Source organism: Sardina pilchardus, chromosome 13, assembly GCF_963854185.1.
Source record: "Sardina pilchardus chromosome 13, fSarPil1.1, whole genome shotgun sequence".
Classification (NCBI taxonomy): domain Eukaryota; kingdom Metazoa; phylum Chordata; class Actinopteri; order Clupeiformes; family Clupeidae; genus Sardina; species Sardina pilchardus.
The window spans coordinates 6,766,163-6,789,266 of NC_085006.1; the positions used below are offsets into that span (position 1 = coordinate 6,766,163).

The 23,104-nt window shown below is 43.2% G+C and overlaps 1 protein-coding gene across 3 annotated transcripts in view; it reads left to right on the forward strand.

Annotated features, from left to right (window-relative positions):
- Window positions 1-9,671: 9,671 nt before the first annotated feature.
- fam168a (family with sequence similarity 168 member A) overlaps window positions 9,672-23,104 on the forward strand; it is a 31,691-nt gene continuing 18,258 nt past the window's right edge. For 2 of the 3 annotated variants that reach the window (XM_062552172.1, XM_062552174.1), the window contains exons 1-2: window positions 9,672-9,851; window positions 22,847-22,972. In XM_062552172.1, coding sequence (XP_062408156.1) covers window positions 22,902-22,972 — 71 coding nt within the window. In that variant the 5' untranslated portion in view covers window positions 9,672-9,851; window positions 22,847-22,901. The remainder of the gene's footprint in view (window positions 9,852-22,846; window positions 22,973-23,104) is intronic. The other variant, XM_062552173.1, reaches the window with a different exon arrangement.

Genomic DNA, 23,104 nt, shown 5'->3' on the forward strand with positions numbered 1-23,104 from the left:
TGACAGCTTGTCCTTTTAAACTCTAAAAGAGGCTTGACTCCCCTGTCTCCCTCTGTGATATAATATATACTGTGCTGAACGACTGTTTAAAAAAGATCTTGATGTCTTTGATCGTAACTACTTCCACCTGCAATGGCAGTTGAGATATCTGGGAAAGGCTCCAGGTCAGTTTTCTCATTGTATTTGCAGAAACGGAGATCAGCCCATCCCTCTAAATAAAAGTTGGACATTGACATTTCGGTACATTTCAAAAGAAGTGGACAATTTCAATTGAGTACTGAATATTCAATCCATGCAACTTAACCTCAGTTGCGTTGTCATTGAAGATCGATAAAGAAAATGGATCTTTCGCACTTACAAATGTCTTAACATGTGCTTTCTTGACATAAACTATACAATACAGCTATACAACACATGTATACTGTATAACAATGTAGATCTGAATTGCTCTAACTAAAGTACTGGATCTTCAGTGGTTTTTAAAAGTGAGCAGTTTTGACACACTTCCTGATTGCCTTGACTCACCCAGTACCTTAAGTCAAGTCGAGTCAAGTTCCTTTATTCTTATAGCACATTAAAAAAAAGCAGGAGTTGACTCAAAGTGCCTTACGCAAGCAAAAAAAGATTATACAAAATACATAGATCAAAGGAGCAAAGATTTATAGAAGAATATCTTATATTACGTAAATAATAAAAGGGAGCATACAGTATGATGTTGCCGAGGCAAGTGAATGCAAGGCTATTAAAAACTATATACATTCCCCATCTTGTGGGTCAACGAGGGAATATACATTTGCTAAATGTAGATCTAATGTAAATGTTCCCCATTAGTAAACTGTGTAGCATATGGATGAGAGTGAAACATGATCTCTGCCACACTTCCTGATTGCCTTGACTCACCCTGTACCTTTGTCTATACAGACGCATCATGAATTTTATTCTCTAGTAAAATTAGTCTTCATCTTAGTTTTTTTTTTTTCCACCGGTTTCTCTCAACCCCTTTGATGGTTGACATGAGAGCAGCTCAGCTCGGAGAAGAGAGGAGAAGGCAGCGAGACAGGCAGCGAGCCTTCATTACTCTCCCCCTTTGTGTGAGTCTCCTGGCAGGACGTAATGGAGTGCTAATGGGCTGAGAGAGAAAGGCCCTCAGAAGTGAAGTCAGAACATCAGTGGGCCCGCGCCGTCGGACCAGGCAAACCCCCCCCCCCACGTGGCAATCAGGCGCCCACATGTTTGTGGTGATTTTTCATCTTTAATGAAGCGGGGCTCTTCCACGCGCGCCGGGGCCCCTCCGCCGTGCCACGGGACCTCCACACCTCCAGCGGTCACTGGGACTGTTTGATCACTAAGTGCTCCCAATTAGGAGACACGGGGAAATGTGAGAGACCGTGGGATTCCTCCCAAACTTCAGCTAATCATCCGCAGTGATAATAAACGTTTTGAGAACAGAGAGAGAGAGAGGGAGAGAGAGAGAGAGAGCTGTGCACTTGAAAAGATGCAAATGTATTTGCTCGCAAAGTTAACTTTCACAGCATGTGTCTTCAAAAAATATATCACTCTTACTGTTCATCTAATTATCAAATAATTTGAAAACTCTATATGTGTGTGTGTGTGTGTGTGTGTGTGTGTGTGTGTGTGTGTGTGTGTGTGTGTGTGTGTGTGTGTGTGTGCAGGGATGGTACACACACAGCACATCACAGCTAGCACACTCCACATTAATGGGTGTAAATTCTTGGTCAAGGACTTTTCGAGATAAACTTCATTAATTACGTGATCCTTCACATCTCACCCAATGTATTGCAAATGAACTGGAAGCAGCACTGACTGCGGTTATACCTTTCTCCTCATGCCACATTTAACCAGCTATTCAACTCGGATGAGAAGTGACACTCCACCAGTTTCCTGACGAGCAACACCGGGCCATCTGTTCTTCTTGTCACCTTGATGGCTGTCTTGTGTCATCCTTGTTTTCATCTGATGTACAATTCAAGCACGTCTTCTGTCTCTCCCCATTGCTCGGTGCCACGTCTGATGCCTCCCTTTGGTCTTTTTTTGAACTTGCTGGTGTTTGAATGGCAGAACCATGGGGTCCTGGGCGCGTTGTAGGACTTTTAGAAGTCAACATGAGACCAGGGAGTCTCCAGAGGCCACCAACATCAACACTAAGCCCACAGAAATCTCCCCTCAAAGTCTGACGATCTCCAAGGGATTTGGGGCAGCGAGGAGGGGGAACGCAACACAAAGGGAAAGAGCTTGACTCAATCTATGCGTTTTCCCCTATCTTCTGTCTCTATAGAAAAGTACAAACATAAATAGTGATCAAAGATTGTCAAGTGTCAAAACAGAGGAACCAGACAGGACGTGAGTAGAGGATCTGATGGGAAAGACTGAGCATTTGCTCAATGAGATTGAATAAAAACGTATTAACCGCATCTGTTTATGTTATAAAAAAAAATAGCAATAAATGGCTGATGTATTCTTCATTGCAACTGTACCACAAAGTAGCAAGAATATGTGTATAATGTGTATAATTTCCAAAAGTTTAGCATTTAGGGTCAATAGTTTGTTTGTTTGTATTTTGAACTCAAGGATAAATCATGTTTAATGGCTATTTCTCCCAGACACAATTTTAGGTCTCAAAAGATGACGGGGAAAAAGAGCACAGTCACTCTGTAGCTTAATAAATATACATGCACAAAGCGTTAACTTACTGCTACCTATTGTTGTGTTAATGCTTAACAATATATAGCCAATAACTTCTTCAAACAACAATATATTATTCTTCCACTGATCTCCTCATTACCCACAGAGAAACAAACACTCTAGAGAGAGGTGTTGCATGGTATTTGGGGAGTTTAAATCTCTGGCGTGATGTTCAGTCACCTGTGTGCTATCCAACAAGAGTGTAACTGAAATCAGCCAGAAAAGGCCTTAACTCCAGCACGCTACCCACACCACACCTCACTACACCCAATCATTCATTGTTCATCTGAGTGTGCTGAAGAGACAGCCTTGTTCGCACAAAATCTTTGAGCATGTTTGTCCACTTGTTTTTGGAGAAGTGACTTGTTTAAGAGACAAGTACACTGAAGCAACCGAAGAGCACCTTTATTTTTGTTAGTTCTTTTAACACTTACAAGCCATTAGGCATCTGGCAAACAGAAACACTACGCATATAACATGTCTGCATACTATACTACTATAGTAGAGTAATTTAAACAAAGCAGAGGTTATATTTTCTGTAGGCTGCTAAATGTGTATGACATTGCTAAAGTGAACGCAAGAGAGCCACTATTTAAAATGTTGTGCACATTCCCCATCTTGTAGGTCAATGAGGGAATACGCATTTGCTAAATGTAGATCTAATGTAAATGTTGCCCATTAGTGATCTGTGTAGCATATGGATGAGAATGAAACATGATCTCTGCACTCGGAGAGACGATCATAAAGCCTCTTCCATTTTTAATGTTCCATTTTACAGCATTTCATTCAGAGTCAATTGGTAAGCGACTGAAAGTAAGTTGACCTCTTTGTGATAAGACAACTGCAGTCCCTTAATTTGGTTGGTAAATATTTGGTTAAAGGTAGTTTTAAATACACAAATAATGGATTTGCGTAATGCCTAAATGTTTGTGTAATCTATTTTGACTGACAGGTCATTAGCAAGTCATCATGTAGAAAATAACAGACAGTTGTACACAAGCAGTATAATGGATGTACAAAAGCATTTGCTGTTTGTTCAAAGTAATAAAAAAAAACTGTGATTGAATGGTAAGGAAAATTATTAATACTTCTATTCGAGATGCATGCCATATATACTCAGGTTTTATAGAAATAATGCTGATGGGGTTTTTTTTTAAGTAATTTGTTTCAAAGACAGGCAGACTTATACATTTGCCTTTAATAGTTCACCATACTAGCAATTACACATTTAAGAAACAGAAACCAACAGAGGTGTATATGCACTAAATGTATGAGTTAAGAAGTTAAATTCACTATCATTGCCTGCCCAAACACACATGATTGCGTGCCAATGTAGGCTAATAGTTGCTTTACAACAGAACTACAGTATTGAACCAGTAGAGTAACACCACTCCCTGGTGGCTCTTTTCTGCCATAACAGGCTTGACCTGCCTTATCTCCATTTGCCCATGCACCCACTGACAATCACAATATCCTTAATTAACTATCACAGCAGTCCCTGATCATTCCAAATACATTTGAAATAACATAACAGTAGAAACCTGCACAATAATTATTTATCTCTGTAGCCTTTGTAAAACAAAATAATGAATCCCACCTTGTTTATCATGAAATTGTCAAATATAAGCCATGTGCAAAACAAATGCCTTACCAGTGTCCATTATATGGGTAGATGTTTATTGTCATGTGCTGCCTGCCTTCCAGAGCTGTAGCTGTTGAGATATAAATCTGTTAATTACAGTATAATTACAGAATCAGATAGAAAATGAAAGCAGCTCATGGCATTGACCTTCAATACATATATAGGCTACATCATCTGACCATTGCAGAAGGCTGTCAGCATGTGGCACCACTCCAAAACATCTTACAGGAACAGTCTCTACTCTTGACCATTTCCTGCAATGCCTGCCTCTGTATTTCAGTGACAGTACAGTATACATCAAAGCGTTTAAGTGACATTATCTTCCTGGAGTGTGAGAATGATATTTTTTAGGTGTGAGAAACAGTTAAATTGAAAACCCCGACATTTCACAGCTTCATCCAGCAGAGGGTGCCAAAATACAAATCATTGGGAACAGAAGGTAAATGCACACTGACGTCATTCAGAATAAATGTTTAGTTTTTTATCATTTGTGTCAAACTCCTACAGGTTCCAAATGCAGCAAGCCAAGGAAACAGTAATATGCACTGGATTGAATACTTGGTGAAAACAAATTCATAGTCTAATGGCAGATCAGTTTTCAATGTTTAGCAAGCAAAGCCAAGATTTTAGCAAGGGGTGTATTTATTGCATACAATGTATGAGAAATGTAGCCTGGTTCACTCTAGACACTTTTCAAACTTCATTTGAGATTGAGTGTATGTCTGGGAAGTCTTCATTGACTTACAACTAGGGTCATAACCAGTGAAATTAAACTGGTGCATTAAAGGAGAAGTCCTTTAAACTCTCACCAAATCAATTGAGAAGTGCAGCTGCTTTGTTGCTGTTTAACCCTGCTGCTATTAGCACAGGCAATCTGCTATTTGTCATCATATAAAGCCCGCCCCATTACAGATAAGAGATTGGGATTGGATCCTGGGTTTTTGGTGATTGCCAATGGGATCCTTTTCAGACGGACCTGCAGAGCAAATTCAAATGTGCTATCAGAGTTCACCCAGGCTAGGGAAAATGTGGTTTGACAATAACTTGTGTGTTGATAAACTATTTACTCTGTCCAAAAAAAATTTTACATCCTAGTTGACAGTCTAATTTTCTGATTCATCCATTCACAAATGTAGCCTATATTAGGTAGGCAGCTGTCTGTATTTTGAGTGCTTCCTTCACACACACACCCCCCCTCCCCCTCTCTGTATGTGTGTGTGTGTGTGTGTGTGTGTGTGTGTGTGTGTGTGTGTGTGTGTGTGTGTGTGTGTGTGTGTGTGTGTGTGTGTGTGTGTGTGTGTGTGTGTCGTGTGTGTGTGTGTGTGTGTGTGTAAAGAGGCTTTTGGAGGATTATTTTCAGACCAACATATGCAAAAATGGCTCAATATACAGTGCAACTGGAATGTTTTCAAACCCTTTCAAGTTTTCACACAGTTCTCCAATTCTCCACAAAAAAGCAGGTGTTTGGAGTGTTTTGTAGATAAATGAATGTATGAATAAATGAAAGAGTGAAATATCCCATTACATGTACAGACACCTTGTTATGACACTTGCAATTGGGCTCTGGTATATCCTGACTGGAGTCCACCGTTGCCTAAATGAAGTCATTGGATATTAGGAGAGACACACTCTGTCTAATATAAGGTCACAGTATGGTGTAAATCAGAGTGAAAACCAAACCACAAGGCTGAGAGAATTGTCTGTAGACCTGGGAGACACGAGTTGTGTGAAGACACACATCTGGCAAACGATACAATAACATTTCTGCAGCATTGAAAGTGCCTAAGAGCATTCGAATCGGAAGGCAGCTGCCTAGTGCCTACTGCCTCCCTCCCTAAATCACTGATCTATAAAGAATACCTGGTAGATGCACTATCCAGGTATTCTTTATATCAGTGATTTAGGGAGGGAGGCAGTAGGCAGCTGCCTTCCGATTCGAACGGAGCCAATGTTCCAATACTAGAGTAGGCCTATTAGAGCATTGTTTTTTTTTTAATGTATAAAAAATATCACATTTACAGCCCTTTATCTTTAACAGCAGTTTGAGTCTGTAGGGTAGGCCAGTACAAAAAGGTTGGGACGCTGTGTATAATGTAAAAAAAAACAGAATGTAGTCATCTGCAATTCACATAGCCTAAATATTTTGTTGCAAAAACAACAGAAATTGACAAGTCGTACTAATTTATGAAAGATATGCATATTTTGAATTTCATGCCAGAGGCACATCTCAAAATAGTTTTGCATCACCTCTTTAACAACTGTCTCTAAACAACAGTCTCTATTTGGGTACTGAGTTGTTGGGAGTTTCGAAAATGAGATGCCCGATAGGATTCAGCTGATCAACAGGCTGGAGGATTTTAAATTGTGTTTTTCATTCCTACATCAAAAATGACTGATCCCAGCTGGCCATTACCCTATGGAGCTGTTGTATTTTGTGCAAAATGTACATTAAAGTGACTTACATGCAGTTAGGAACATTCATACCCCTGGCAAATATTGAGTTAATGTTGATTTTCTCTTGAATGTCTCTATGTTAGTTCTGACTGAAAATGACACTGCCACATGGCTAAAGGTTGGAGGACAATGTGGTAGAAACATGAAATTAAGAAAATGAAGCATTTTCATCTCTGTCATTATATAAAAAAAATTGGTATGTCCAAAATTATTCAGAACCTTTTTAAATAATCAATGGAAACATCTTCATTTGCACTAACAGCTCTCAAAGTGGTTATTATAATACCAAGGTTCTCCATGTTTCCACAATGATTCTAGACTCCACCTTTTTAGCAGCAGTCCAGGTTTTGGGGCAGGAATGATTCTTTGGCATCACATGGCCTTGTGCTCACTTTTTTGATGGATGAGGTCTGGACTCTCTGGCTGGACCACTCTAAAATGTTGTTCTCTGTTATTTTTTGATACCATGTTTCTTCAACAGTGTCTTACAACCTTTTGGCATGTGGTAGTGTTTTCAGTCAGAACAAACATATTGGTAAAAAAACATTAAATCAATATTTGCCAGGGGTAGGAATCATTTTGTTCCCAGATGTATGTCAACTACATTACAAGGCATTACATTACAGTCCCCTCGCAACTTGGGGTTAAGTGCCTTCAAGGGCACAATGGTGGAAGCCAAGAATTGAACCCACAACTTTCAAGACACTGCACCCCAATTCCTTAAGCACTAAGCACTACACTGTTTTTAAATGGGTCTTTTTGCCTTTATCGTGATAGGATAGTGAACCCAGGTCACCGTGGGCACTTGGACTCAGATGTGGTACGGGCACTATAGCCCTTGATTACACCACAATGCCCCCCAGTTTGCCATTGTTTTGTGAAATATTCAAGGGCTTCCCTGCAAAGACAGTCTAAATGGATGGCAACATGTTGCAAAAAACCCTGAAATAATCATTCAGCATTTGCCATTTGTACCTCTCTCCAGATATGCAGGCTACCCATGTCATCAACACTAATGTACCCCCACATGCTGGCGTTTGAGCTGTGCATCAATAACAAGCTGGATGGTTCCCTTCCAGCAGAGTCCATGATTTCCAGAAAGAACATTTTGATTGGTTTAACCATAGGACAGTTTCCACTTTCCACAGTTTGCCATCTCGCATGAGCTTGGGCTTGGGCCCAGAAAAGATGGCAGTATTATGGATCATGTCTAAATATTTGGCTTCCTCTTTGCTTTGTAGGCCTACAGTTTTAACATTTGTGGATGGAGTGCCAAGTGGTGTTCATACACAATTATCAGATGTTTTCCTGAGCCAATTAATGATTTAGGCCTACATTCCTAAAATGGGTTTGCAGTGTCATCTGAAGCCCAAAAGATAGCATCCAATATTACTTTTCAGCTATGTGCCTTGATCTGGATTCTCTAAATATCTATTCAGTAGCCTATACTAATATGGTTGAAGAAATCCCCAAATTCTTTACAATTTTACATTATGCTCAAATGTGTAGGCCTATAGGCTTCTGTTGCATAGGCTACTGTTGCAGTTTTTGACTGAGTCCTTGGATCTCAGAGACCACATCTCTTGCTGCATCAAATTCAAAGAGAGCACAGGCTACCTCTCATAGTGGCCTATTAGTAAGTTTCAACATTTGGTAGGCTTTGTTGTCTATAGCCTTGTCTTTTTCCAACTAAGTGTTGGTTTAATTATTTGGAAACAGTTTTTTTTTTCACTCAGCGTCCCAACTATTTTGGAAATGGGTTTGTGGATGTAGCACAGAGGAGTGAAAATGTACCGCCTCTTAAGAGAAGTGAACAAGTGCAGACCATCAGGAGACAAAGAGAAAACAGACTCACTTTAAACACACGAGGGCGGCATATTCGCGTAATTGAAAGTAAACCTATTCCATCTGCTAGGGACTCTAGGGATAGTTGAAAGTTTGAGTTAAAGCTGTAAAACCTCATTTTCTGGTGTCTTTTTTATTCTGTTTAACGGTAACGAAGTTGTAGCCATGTTTAGTCTAGGTTTGGTAGAGGCTATTTGTCTCGAATGCGCACGCAATCACACTCCAGAGAACATGGTTATCACATCACATAAAAAAACTGAGCATGTAGGCTAGGCTATCACACAAAGCATGTTTGGCTGCGCTGAATGACTTGATACGTAGCTAGGCCTAGGCATAACAATAAAAGACTCGTGCTCAAATTGTGCGAAAAGCAGTTTATTGCTTTTTTGATTCGAATATTACGGTAGGCCTTGTTAAACCAATAGTAATAGGCTACCTAAAAGTAGCACTTTACAACCACTCCCTTAGTTGGCAATTCTCAGTTGAATTTATTTCGCCCAATTTTATTATGCACTGCATTTAGAAGCGGATAGGTCTATTTTCCCTGTTATTATTAGGCATGGCCTATGTTGTGTTTATAAGTGTATCATTACCATGTTCTTCATATGGACTGGGCCTGCTGTCCTCGACGTGTTTGAAGAACAATTAAAATGTAACGACTAATGCCATGTTCTGCCATCATGATACGTCATTTGACAGTATTTGTGGGCTATGTTGGAATGTCTTTGGGAATTGTACCAATCTGAGGCAGGGGAGGGTTTAAACCCATTTCGTCGGAAATTGGGTCTGCACATCCTACCAGAAAATCCGAAGCTTTTTGGTCATGCATTTTTGTGCTACTGATTGGACACCGGAGTAATGGATATAGCATAGCTCAAGGGCGGTAGGAGCACGAATAGCTGGATGTAGTTTTGCGTCAGAACTGGGAAGGAAGGTCCTCCCCCTATGTTTGCAAGCTACTGCGTTTCTCTCCTTTCCCCCTCCCTCCCTCTCTTCGCTTTTGGCATCCCCCATCCCCCACTCTGTGTCTGAACGCTTGTGTTTCTAGCGCCGCTTGCAAACCCGAAATCGTCAGAGCAGAGCGAGCCGGAGGAGGAAACCGCCAGTTTTTACGCAAAAGAGGAAAAATACATTGCAATCGAACTAATCCAAATAGCCTGGAAACATATAAAGGAGTTGATAAATACAATATCATTCGTCTTGATTGGTAAGTCTGATGTTCTTGTACACATGCTGATTTCTCTCTCCTCGTTTCTGTTTTTTCAATTGTTCAAATCCGAGATTGCATGATTCGTGTTGGGAGGGGGGATAGCGCCGATGGTCGTTTGTTATGAGAGGGCAAGTTAGGGGACGAATCCAAAAATTACATATACTTCATATATACACTGAATGTTCTGCTCCGGTAGTTTACAGATACAGTTATCGATTTCCCGTTAGCAAGCAAGGGACAGGCAAAGACTGATGCACGAAAGTGAACGATTATAAAACGTGACAGCGTCAATGGAAGCGACTGCGACGGAATTGTCTCCCGTGCCGACTTCTTTTCATACATCTTTAGCTAGCTACATTCCATGCAGCAGGCAAAGGCCAACCAGCCTTTCAAAATGGTGTCGGTAGTTTGTGCGCGTCTGACCATTTGTAAAAACCTAGATGATCATTATGCAGCTTACGGAACCAAGGGTGAATGCAGCTGTTGTCACGTTGCGAAAGTATATTTATACAAGTAAGAGACAGATGTCATTTAGGTAGGCCTGCGTGACAAATAATCTTAGGGGGAGAAAGTGAAATGAAAAAGATACTCGTAGTAGTTGAATGTGCTAGTCCAGTTTTACTATTTTTGCGGTTTTAAGTTAATTATGTATAATTTAGTAGTGATGTGCAAAACAGTAGGCCTATAGACTCCAGAAAGCTAGGATACATTGAATAGGATACATTGTTTCACATCATTTAATAACAAAAAATATATCAATGCAAACATCTTAAGTTTATCGATAGTGTAGATCTAAATAATACTCTCTAAAAATATTTCAAATAAGTTATTTTCTCTTTTGTTAAGGACCGGTGATGTGAAAGAGGCAGGTAGGATGCCGGCCTGATGTCAATGTTGCGCGTTCTGGGAACTGAGCATCAACGTGACATGTCCTATCATTCATCTATATAAAGGCCGTTTTCATATTCAGTTTAACTCCGTCTGAAAAGAAAGCAGCTCTCGAAAACACGCATAGTCTTATTTCAATTATTTACCATACTTAAAGTGAGTGGCAGGCTGAACAATACCCTTTGGAAACAGACCCAGTGCTATTCCACGGCTTCTTACCCAATCATTTTCGATCATGCTTTTTAACCAAAGTGAGAGATAGTAACTGAACAGTCCATGATTCGATTTATCCCGTAGCCTATAGGCCTCTTCTTGAGATTGCTGTTGGTGCCTGTGTTATGTGATGGTGTAATGAATATAAATTAGCCCTGACCTGCCGTTTTATGTGTGACTTGACTTGAACATTTCCCCACACCTGGAGCATCTCAGTGGCCTGTGTGCTGGATATACAGCCCTCTTCTGCTCTCTTGCCTTTGTTATAGCTCTGTCCACTGTGGAGAGAGAGAGAGAGAGAGAGAGAGAGAGATGTGGGGACACATCTTCACCCTGTTTGTAAACTAGCCTTTGTCGTCCTTTGTCACGGCAGTGCCAAGAATTAAAATGAGGACACTAGGCGATGACCAGCTCTGTGAGGTCTCCAACAGTAATCCCATTCACCAGCAGCAAGGAGTTCTCTTACTCCGTCTCCCACTGCTCACACTAATTGTTGGCTCACACAACACTGTCTTTTAGTAAAATATCTTTTTTTTTTTAGCATGTTAGCGCATGTACATTCGTTTCAGGTGAAAGGTGTATGTCAACTCGGAGAATGAAGTTGAATTAGTTGGGCCCCCGGTGTGTATGTGTCACTGCCTTCAAGTGCTAGCTAGGCTATCCTCTTTAGTAGTAGCTGAAATGCCCTCATGTGCATGGTCTCTTTAGCTTGTGTCCTTCCGGAGGTCCCTATCACATGGATGAAATGGGTGAAACCACCCTACTGTTGAATCACTTATGACTTTTATGACTTAGTGGCTCTGAAGGCAGCCATGATTAACATTACTTTTACCTACAAGGTGTTATGTGATTAGTGTGCACAAGAGAGGAAAAGACTGAAGGAATCTGTGAGAGACTCCTCCTCTCCTTTTCTGCCTTTGTGTGTGAATGCGTGTGAGTGTATCTGCCTGTCTATGAGTGCTTTTTGGCACTTCGAATATGCTCTCCCCCAGGGTGTGTTGGTTTCCCCTGATAAACAATAGCAGTGCATTCTGGGGGATTTGTCCCTAGTGGCTAAAAGGGAGCTTCAGCACCTTTATGGAGATGCAGATGGCTTTGTTTGTCAGGCCCCCTTCAGGCTTTATCATAGCTTCCCCCTGCTGTTTTCTCTCTCGCTGTTACCTGAAATATGACTATAGTACTATCAATTTCACAGGAACAGCTGGCACCAAACACTGAGCTATATGTACTTTGTTAATTTTGTGATAATGGCATATTGGCTGTTATCAAATGTCACTTTAGGAAATAAAATGTTCAGTCTAGTAAAGTCTGATGAGGTGTACATCCTGTAAATTATAGTTTCATAATTTCCATGACTCTTTTTCACCCAAAAAAATACAAATTTCACAAATTAGCTCAGATAAAGAACCCTTCATTTACATTTAAAATAAGTCTTCAAATGATCTAAAATGAAAACCTTTGTAAGGTGGAATGACATGTGAGTTTTCATATTTTAGCCAAATAGATAGGGCAAGATCTAATTCAAGGCCATCTCCTCATTTAGGAAGCTTTTGTAGCTGCTGGTGCATTCTGGGACACTGGAAGGGTTGTTCTGCATGTCATGTGATGGGAGTTCTGTCTCATTCATAATTGATGAGCTCTCGTCTTAAATGTGGTGCTTCATTTGATGCTAGACCATGACAGGTTCTGCTTCGACAGAAATTTGGAGGAATTTCAAATGGGCCCGCTTCTTGCAGATGCAATGAGTGAAGTTAATCTCTGAATTTTCAGTGTAGGAAAGTGTTGTAATAACATGGTAATGGGAGGTTGTCAGAGAAGCACGATATCTGAGTGAGGGAGGGGAGAGCAGGCAGTTGGTGTCACTGTGACTAAATATGGCACTTTGTATGACAAGGTCATGGGTTCAACCTCAGGTGTCTTAAATGTGAATGCTAACCAATATGGGCCCTCTCATTACAATACATTGCTATTAATTCACAGGAAAACTTAGTTCTCAATTAACATTATGTTATGATCACTTAAGCAATAGACAACAATAGTGAATAACACTTTGTTCAACAGCCATGGCCTCTATGTCCAAGTTCTTAGACACCACCAGCAATGGCCCCAATTTATGAACGAAGGAATGTAGCGCGTGCCAAGGTTGAAGCTATATTTGGGATCAGACGTGACCGTATGGACCAGACCTGTTTTCTTTGTTCCTAGTGGCAAAGTCCTTGTCAGCCATGTACAACAGCTAGCACCTGTCAACTCTGCGTATGAAGACAGGGTGCTAAACAGAGCTGCAAACAGATGTATACTAAACAGTGATTAGGGAGAAGGAAGTAGTCAGCATAGTATGGCCATACACATGAGCTCCAGTGTCACAAAGACTAACTGTAAGTCCAGGCCACACACCATGATTGTATTTTTGGTGTGTGTGTGTGTGTGTGTGTGTGTGTGTGTGTGTGTGTGTGTGTGTGTGTGTGTGTTGTGTGTGTTTGTGTGCATGCAGCTATGATTTGATATGTGTCTGGAATAAGGGTCTAGCCTAACAGCCTCCTGCTTTGTTTGATGTTCTCATGTGATCGCCGAGGAGCAAATTAGGCATAATGGGGTCAGTGTGATCCAACAGATGCAGATTCCCCAAACCAGGACTGTTATTTCTGACACCACACACACACACACACACATATCAGAGGTCAACCATCTGCGCAGTAGATTAGATGTGAAGTTTCTCTACACATGTCCTGTTGTGTGTCTTTGTTTACAGCACTCGTGTTAGCTAAGCGCTGGTGTTGTGCTGCTTAATGAGCATATTGAGTTATGTAACGCTAACGTATAGATGTAGAACTGGGGGCTCACTGGGGACCTGGGGAAACAGATGCTCAGTAGGGAGGATGGGAGGCCTCCATTGTGTAATTCCTCTTAAGGTTGGGGGAGTGTTGGGGGGGCTCTGTTCCCATTCAGCTCACTCACTGTTATACACACAGACTTTGGCCCCCTGCTGGAGGAGCCTGCCCTGGTACTTTGGGCTGAACTGCCATGATTAGCATTTTGTGATTGGGTCAAGTAGCAAAGCCACCTGCCATCATCAAGTCCTGAACCCCTTCACCGCATAGAGGGTGACACATTTTAAAATACAGTGTACATGGTAAAATGCCATTGCTGCTGTGTGTGTGTGTGTGTGTGTGTGTGTGTGTGTGTGTGTTTCTCTCCCCCTCTCTCTCTGTCGCTCTCTCTCTGTCCCTCTCGTTATCTCTATGTCTTTCTCTCTCTCTCTCTCTGTCTCTCTCTCTCTCTCTGTGTGCGTTTGTTTATGACAGAATGTGTAAATTTGATGTCTTATCATGGTTGCCAGATGTGCTGCCAGAATGATTCTATCAAACCCATATCTGGACCACCGTACTCAATCAGTTCTGCCACTTCAGTCACAAGTATAGATTGATATCTAATATCTGCATCTCAACTCTCTCTCCCTCTTTTTCTCATCTCTCCCCCCTCTCTCTCTCCCTCTCCCTCTCTCTCTCTCCCTCTCTTTCTCTCTCTCTCTCTCACTCTTCCTCTCCCTCCCTCACTCAAATACACACAGTTAGATATGTCTCATACTCTGAGTCGCACTGTGGAGGCGGGTGTGTTTGAGCTGCTGGATCACTGTTCTTAAATTGGTTTGAGGTCCTTTCTCTCTCGCTAGGGCCAGCTGAAACTCCGGAGAGCAATCACCCCACCAGGGAAGAGGGGGAGAAAAAACGTGTACACTCAGCTCCTGAAAGCTAGATTGATGGATGGATAGAATTTGACATGGGGGAGGGGAGGATGACTTGACACTTAGAATGAAGGGCCTCTCTTTTCACCCTTCCCCCCCTCACACTCCTCAGCCTTTCTCTCTACGTTTGGAGGTGTTGGATGAAGGGAGGGAGAGGGGGAATAATTGGCTAGGATGAGTGAAAGAGTGCGTCCATCGCTGACAGGGGAGTGGAAGGACTCCCCTGAATGCAGTCCAGGCATCTCCCCCGCATGTGTTGGTTTTGCCTCAATTGTCTGAAGCATAATGGTCTTTACAAAGCAGAGGTAATGCCGGGCTGAAAGGCGGCTTTAAGAAAGAATGGGGTTTTTTTCCGCCAACCGGTGAGAGGAATAGTCAAAAAGAAAGCACTCATGAGTTTGTTAAAACAATGCCATTTTTCAGAGGTGGAGGGGGAGGGGGGGCACTCCCCACTCATCCTCCAGAGCCCCACCCTCTGCTGCTTTCAGGAGCCATAACTGTGGTGGACTCTAGCATGGTCACTTGTTGTGATTGGCCTTAAAACACAGGCCCATGCTCCAGCGCCAGTGACCACTGTTCCTGTCCGTGGCCAGGCAGCTCTCCCGTAACGCTGTCCCTCAGTGGTGGAATTCAACATGGCAGGCCTGAAGATTGATGAACTCTTCCATTATTGCAACCCCACCCCACTATCTTTTTTCTTAAACACACATATGCAAACTGTGTGTGAGTCTGACTGGGTTTGATTGAGTTAGAAGTTGAGAAATTAGATCTGGTGAAGGGCCTCATTTGTCAGGTGCAATTAAGCAGCCACTGCGGGCCCTTTGGGCAGAGGGGAGGGATTGCATTAGAGGATATTGCCCTCTAATATGGCAAAATATCACAGGAGCATCTCAGACTGAAATGTGCTCCTCTCAATCTCCAGTGTCTGTGTTTACTGCTAGCTGTACAATAACGGACGGTTGATGCACAAGCACTTTACCCGTGGGTATGATAGTGTCGCACCTGCTCCTACGTCTGTAACTTGGGTTTTGCTTATGTAAATTACATGTAAGTGAGTACTGGTTGTAAACCTACCTCTAAAATGATCCTGGCCACAATAATCAGGACACAACACCACATGTCCCTAACTACTACTTACTCTTCAAAAATAAAAAGCAGTCTACAATGTACTCAATCATTACCAAGTACAGTAACAAAGGCATAGATGTTGTGTCAGGTTGGGGGAGCTAGAGATCCACACCTATCCTTTATGCATAAATAACAATATTGCCTCTGACTGATTTAATCAATATCCAAAAACTGTACTTGATTATATCAATGCACCCACTGGCCAATATGAATTGAATTCATTTTTAATTGATATTACAATGCAATAGCATTGATATTACTGACTAACAGTAACAGTGGTGTTTTTGTAGTAATTGTAGGCAACAGAGGATGTGCAGTTAAGCATTCAATTTTTCTAGCACAAGGGAAATGGGCTGCATCATTTCCCAAGACATTACCATTATATTGATTGCAGGCAAGAGGGCTAGGCCTACAGTGTAGCAATAAAGCATTCATATCGTATGCAGAAGTCTTTACTTTGGTGTGTTTTGCGGAGCATTTTCTCGGTTGAGTTTAGAGAAGCTTAGTCGCTCTAAGCCTATTGATCATGCTGCCTGTGAGTGTACGACTCTTTCCTGCGCCCCCCCAGCATCGCAACGCCTTAGAATTGACGTTATCAGTTTCACTTTCTCCTTTTTTTTTGGCGATAGTTCCACAGGACCCAGCCACTGTCTCTGTGGGTCGTTCTATAGGCATCAAAGGACAGACGGCAGCCTCCCACAGCTTGGGCCGGACAGCGTGCTGCGGTGCCACTGTGTGTGGTGTTGGGCCGAGGTCGGGGGGCGGCCTGTCCCGTGGCGTGCCAGTGTTCAGTGCACAGGAGCCGGAGCCAGCGCTTCTGCCGCTCCCATCCCCACTGTGTACACAAGTTACACAGCAGGGACCCGCTGCTGCTCTGCCTCGGACTCCACTGTGCTGATTCACAAATGATACACACACACACACACACACACACAGAGACAGAGAGACAACCGTGCACACACACACACACACACACACACATACACACATACACACTCACAGTCTCTCTAACATGCTCAGGACCCAGAGAGATTTTAATTATTCAGGTAATGAGAGCAGGAAGTAAAACAGTCATCTCCCCCCTCCTCCTCTCTCTCTGCTGAGTGTGTGTGTGTGTGTCTGTGTACAGTATCTGTGAGTGCTCTGAAGGAGAGAGAGATGGGGGTGATAGCTGATGCTGCCAGTTTGGAGTGACAAGAGGAAGCTTGCTTTTTTTTCCCCATGGGTGTTATTTTCCTCTCTGGCACACTGATATTCCTGTTGTGTCAGGTGAAAAGTCCCACATCCATCCTGCATAAAATGGCCTCCCGCCGTCCACTCATGTCTTACATAGAGCCAAGGGTGATAGAGTGATAGAAAGAGTGAGAATCATTATCATCTATTGCCAGACCTCCTCAACTCTCCTGAGAGTGAAGGATTAGAGTAAGAGAAGAGGGTGAGGGTGACAGAAGCAGGGAATGGAGAGAGGTGCTGAGTCCTCGCCACTCCACAGCCGCCACAAGATTTATGGGAGAAAGATTACATGACTTACCCATAACTGCAAGTGATGGATGAATGATGGACAATTGAGGTTGTGTTTGTCTGTCTGTCTGTGTGTGTGTGTGTGTGTGTGTGTGTGTGTGTGTGTGTGTGTGTGTGTGTGTGTGTGTGTGTGTGTGTGTGTGTGTGTTTGTGTGTGTACATGCATGGCTGTGTGTGTACCTATCTATGCTTCCTACCATTCATACGTGTACATACATGCACCATTTTTTTCTATGAGTAATGCTCACAGGTGCTGTTTCAGCCTACCCCTAAGCTCCTGAAACAGATGGGTTTTACTCTCGGTAAAGGGCCCTTCTGGCCTGGATGCTCACGTCTGCTTTCTCCCTGTCTCTATCACCCTGGGACCTACCCCTGTGGTCTAGCCCTGGGGCACTCTTGCTTGCTCCTCCATGTTCACTCTGACGGCCATGTTTTATTCAAAGTGTTTGTATACCGCTGGGCTCGTTTGGTGTGTGTGTGTGTGTGTGTGTGTGTGTGTGTGTGTGTGTGTGTGTGTGTATGCGTGTATGCGTGTGTGTATGCTGTTCTGTATGTGCACGTGCCGGAGGGTCTCAGGAGGACATTGAGGGAAAGAGGCCAGCCTTACTTCTCATTTTCAGTCTTGTCTGGTTAAACATAAAATACATATATTCAGCATCTCTTCATCAGTTCATTTCAGCTATTATATGATATTATATTTTTCAAGCAATGATTGCTTTACCATGAAGATGTACAAGAACAACACTCTTGAGTTTATTTGTAACGGAGATGCGGCTGCGCTGTCTCCATGGTGACGATCCAAGTTTGGCGTTGTGTGGGTGTGGTGGGGGTGGTAGACAGGTCATGAGTTCTGGCGCACCTGTCTCACACTCATTACTGGCTCGTACGCTCCACCTGCTCACGTACTCAATTTGGAGCAGTGTCAGAAAGCAAGTCCATACCCCAGCGCTCTGTTTGACTGACCCGACTACATAAATATTCCTGTATAGGTTTCAAGTGCTCCAAGACAATGCATTAGAGGTTATTTTGTTTCGATGCAGAGATAACTTTAGTCATTAATGTTTGGGTTGTCGAGAAGTGATAGCATGGGGCAGCACATCGAAATAGCTCGTGCAAACCGTGAATAATGTATGCTATGCCTTGGGAAGTGTAGGCTAACCAAATGGAATGAATGCTGGTTAAAACTAATTCATGCATCTTCATCATCAACCATCTGATAAAATATTTAGCCTACTAAGAAAGAGAAAGCTAACGCATCTTGTCTATGCTTGCGCAGGACACAAAAGGCTATCTATCATGTTCTTCCAATGGAGGCACAATTAATTTAATATCCAATAGTCTTTGTTTGTTTACATCTGTTTCGGAGAGGAAGTATCCAAAGTGTTTAGTGTCGTTTGTCTTATCGTTATTATCTTAGCCTTTATCGCTATTATTTATGCCCGTAAAATGCTACACATTCTTGATGTTATCAAACACGGAATCTTGGAGAGACGCAGAATGCGGATGCGTGAGCGCGCGCGCCACTTGAATGTATAATTACGAGACTAGGGGCTAAAATGGACGACACCTTTCAGTGTCGATTTTGAAAAACAGGCCGCTGGATTGTGTAACTTGAAGGCAACCACAACATTTGTGCGGCCGTTGCCGCTACTGCTGTTGAGAGGAGCTCAAGGGCACTGCAGCATTGTTCTCTTCTGCGCCACCAGATCCACGACGATAAAAACGAGAGTGAGAGAGAGAGAGGTTATTCATAGAAATAGGCAAAGGAGGAGGGATCTAGGGAGCAAAGAATGGTGAACGAGAATGCTCTAGCTCCTGATGTGAAATGGAAGCAGAGAAAGGTGATTATTGATTGAGTGGGTGGATGGAGAATAAGGAAGGCATGTTTGAAATGAGGAAAGGAGGGGGAGGGAGAGAGGACGGTTGGCATTAATACAGTAAGAGAGATATAACAATCACTGGCTGTAAGATGCTGCAGCCCCCTCACACACTGCAAGGCAGCACAATGCTTCATCATTGTAACTGTCATATCAACACTCTCTCACTCTCCCCTTCCTGTTTTTAATGAACCCCAGCCTCTCAGCCTCACACTGCAGGTTCTGTGCATGTGTCAGAGCGTATGAAGCCGACTGGCATATCTGCACATTAAAGTTTAAACGCGCACCAGTTCTGTTAACACACACACACACATACACACAGGCGGCCATTTTGCCCTCCCTGCTGCTCTCATGTGAGCGTGCCTGTAGGAAGAGAGCTTGGCTCCAGCTCTGACCTGAATAACACAGGAGCCGCTCCACAGGCACCCTTAGGCACACAGCTACTGATGCTCGCGCTGAAGGCGACAGGCCGTCTTAGTGTCTCAATATGAATAGGACTGTTAGGCTGCTTTGCATGGCAATTCAAAAGCTAGATTACACATTATATCACATTTGTAGATATCAATTGTTGATTCTCTCTCGGTTATTGGATGTGGTGTGTGTGTGTGTGCGTGTGCGTGCATGCATGCACTTAAGGCCATACTCACGTCTCTGGTGAATATAAGGGATGTCAGATTGTGCCCTCTGTTTGCTAAATATTGTCATAGTTTTCTGAGTGAGCACCCTGGCCTGTACCACACGTGATAAAGCATGTAGGCATAAGTCCTGTGACTGTTCTCCACCATCAAAAGCCATATACACGACAGAACCCTCATGACAGCTTTTTTTCTGAGGAGTATTTCCGGAGGAAAAAGTGCCTATTGATTCATCTACTCTGGCAGAGTGGTTAGCCGAGGGCAGTTCTCTGTGCTGCTGGGCGTGTGGTTGGAGAGAAGAGAGAGTAGGCAATGCTCTGTGAGTGTGCCCGCAGTCTGGCCAATTGTATGTGTAGGTGGCAGAGGAGGAGAGCTGGATCTATATTTATAGGCTTGATCCACTGCCCTCGGGCTCTGTCTTGTGTGGATGTTGAGCCTTTATTTCAGTCTATCTCTCTCCATTTTCTCCCCCTCTATCAACATCCTCTAGCAACTTATTGTTAGCTTGTGTTAGCGTCTCCCTGGATGACTTTCACATGAATAGAAACAAATAACACAAGGAGGGCATGGTTATTGATAAGAATAATGTCTTTCAGTAATGTTCGAAGCCATTTTGGGAGCTCTGGCACACACACACTCACACACACAGACACCCAGCACTAGGACACACAGTGTACCCTGAGGCAGTTCTTTTGAGGTCTGGGATGTAGAGTCAGGCTTTGGGAGTTTCTCTCTCTGTTATGTCTGTTGATAACCACTGTATGAAAATAGTTTTAAGGTGGGGGGTGGCAGGGAACAGCTGCACCAGAGCTGAGATGATGTAATATAGAGCACATGTTCCTTACATTAAAACAAGCCTGGGACAATCCTCTGCAAGGCATTCCCTATCTACGCTGCTGGCTATTTCCACGCTGCAGACAATGAGTAAGTAAATCAATATAAAGTGAATCTTTGCACAATACTGGAATGACTTAAGTCCCGCATAATGAACCTGCTCTTAATTATCCGTGCTATTACCAGAGAGCATGACGTTCCCTCTAACGACACCAGTCATCCTCTCCAGTCATTCCCGTAGGCAGCTGAGAATATTAAGAGACACAGCGGTCAATCAGCCCTATGTGAGCGTGGCTTCAGCAGTCAGGGGAGATGGAGAGAATGAGGGAGAGGAGGGGAGATGGGGGGGGGGAGAGAGGGGCACCTTCATCCTTCACAAACAGCACAAGGTGATCCTGTCACTGACTGATTAATCACCAAGAGTCCTCTGAGCAGAACGGGAGCTGGGGCGGCCAACAAACACCTCCACGCACACACACACACACACACGTACATTAATACCCACACCTCCTATGCCTCTCTTTCTCTCACTCTCTGTCTCTCTCTCTCTGCATCTCCATCTTTGTCTCTTGGTGTTGGCCCTAGCTCTCCCTGTCTCCCTGTTTCCCCACAGTCCACCATCTTCTCTCTCTGTTGGTGCATCATCTATTCTCCCCCCCCCCCCTCTCCCTCTCTCGGTTACATCAGCTTCCCATTGATTTGTTTCTGTGCAATACCACTCATGCAGCCTTGGTGCAAGTTTTATGCACTGTGTATGACATATTTTCTCACTTCTGCCCTCTCTCATTATTCTTCACACAAACGCAGACACAGACAGCCATAGAGATACTTACGTACTCTTGTGGAGCTCAAGAGAGCAAGGATGGATACCTCAAGTGACAGGCATGCAGATTGGTAGTGGAGCCTGAGATTGCTGGAGTGACTTTCAGCAACAGCTGTACACTACCCTTCCTCCTTTATGGTGTCTCTCCGTTAGTTTCTGTTAACAGCTTTTTGCCTCCACATTCCAGTATCAGTTACCACTGTGGCTCGCTGGTCTTAAAAGCATTCTGGACCCATTTTAACAACATTTTTACCACAGCCATTCTTCCTTTGGTGTTGTAGCATAATTTTTTAGGTGATGTCATGTCATATCACAGTGCCATTGCCGTGTACGTATGCGTTACATATCGACGTATATGCCAATTCTGTAAGACTGCCGTGATATGAGCTCTGTCCTGTTGGTGGTTGACTCTTCGGTCTTGAGATTTATGACCAAGAAGGCTGTCTCAAAAGAGCTGACAGCATTATTGAGCTGCACGAGAATGCAGTCTGAGGGTGAAGCTACAAAGACATTAAACACACGACTGTGGACACACACACATGTACACACACACACACACACACACACACACACACACACACACACACACACACACAAGCACACACTGACCCATTTGAAGATGTGGGAACTGGACCATGGCATACAGTAGCTGGCAAAAGGAGGTAGTAACAGGTGTTGCAGTTGTGTACTCGTGGGCTTCTGGTTCACACTGCTGGTCTGGTCGTGCTGCTGGCAGCATGTCCTAGCTGCTGTAATGCTGTTTCCTGTGCTGTTTGCTCTCTCCCGGCACCTCTCACTCTTTGTCCGCCTCTCAACACCACCCAGTGTAGTGCTCGCTATCTCTCATCTCTCTCGGACTTCATCTTTCTTGTCTTTGTTATATGCCTTTCTATTTGTGTCTGTCTATATCTATATCTATCAGTCTATCTACCTATCTATCCATCTATCTATTTATCTATCTATATATCTATCCATCTATCTTTCTATCTATCTATATATCTATCTATCTTTTTCCTCTCTCACCCCCCTCTCTTGCTTGTTTGCTTTGCTTCGCTGTTGTGATATGTCATATTGTTGTTTTAGCTTTTGCTGTTGCGCTGCTGTTTTTTGCCTTTTATGATCTGTCCGTTATAATCATGATCTCGCACTCGCTCTTTCTTTCTGCTCTCTCTCTCTATTTATCTATCTTTCTCTCTCTCCCACTCTCTCTCTGCTCTCTCTCTATCCCCCCTTCTCTCTCACTCTCTCTTTCTCTCTCTCTGCTCTCTCTGTCTGCCTTTGCTCCCTTGTTTTCTGTTGATCTCTTTGCTTTGGTTTTTATTTTTCAGATTTGCATATCCATTCCTTCTCCTCCTTCATTAGCCTTTCCTCCCCCCACTGAGAATGGCAAGCGGGCACCCCACTGACAAATTCACTTTCTTGTACCAACCAGACACCAGTCAGAACCTGAAGAGGTTAGTGTAGTGCACGACACCGCACCACAAACACGCACACACACACACACACACAAAACCACACACACACACGCACACACGCTCACACTCACACACATAGTCTATCTTCACAAACATACACAAAAGCATTTG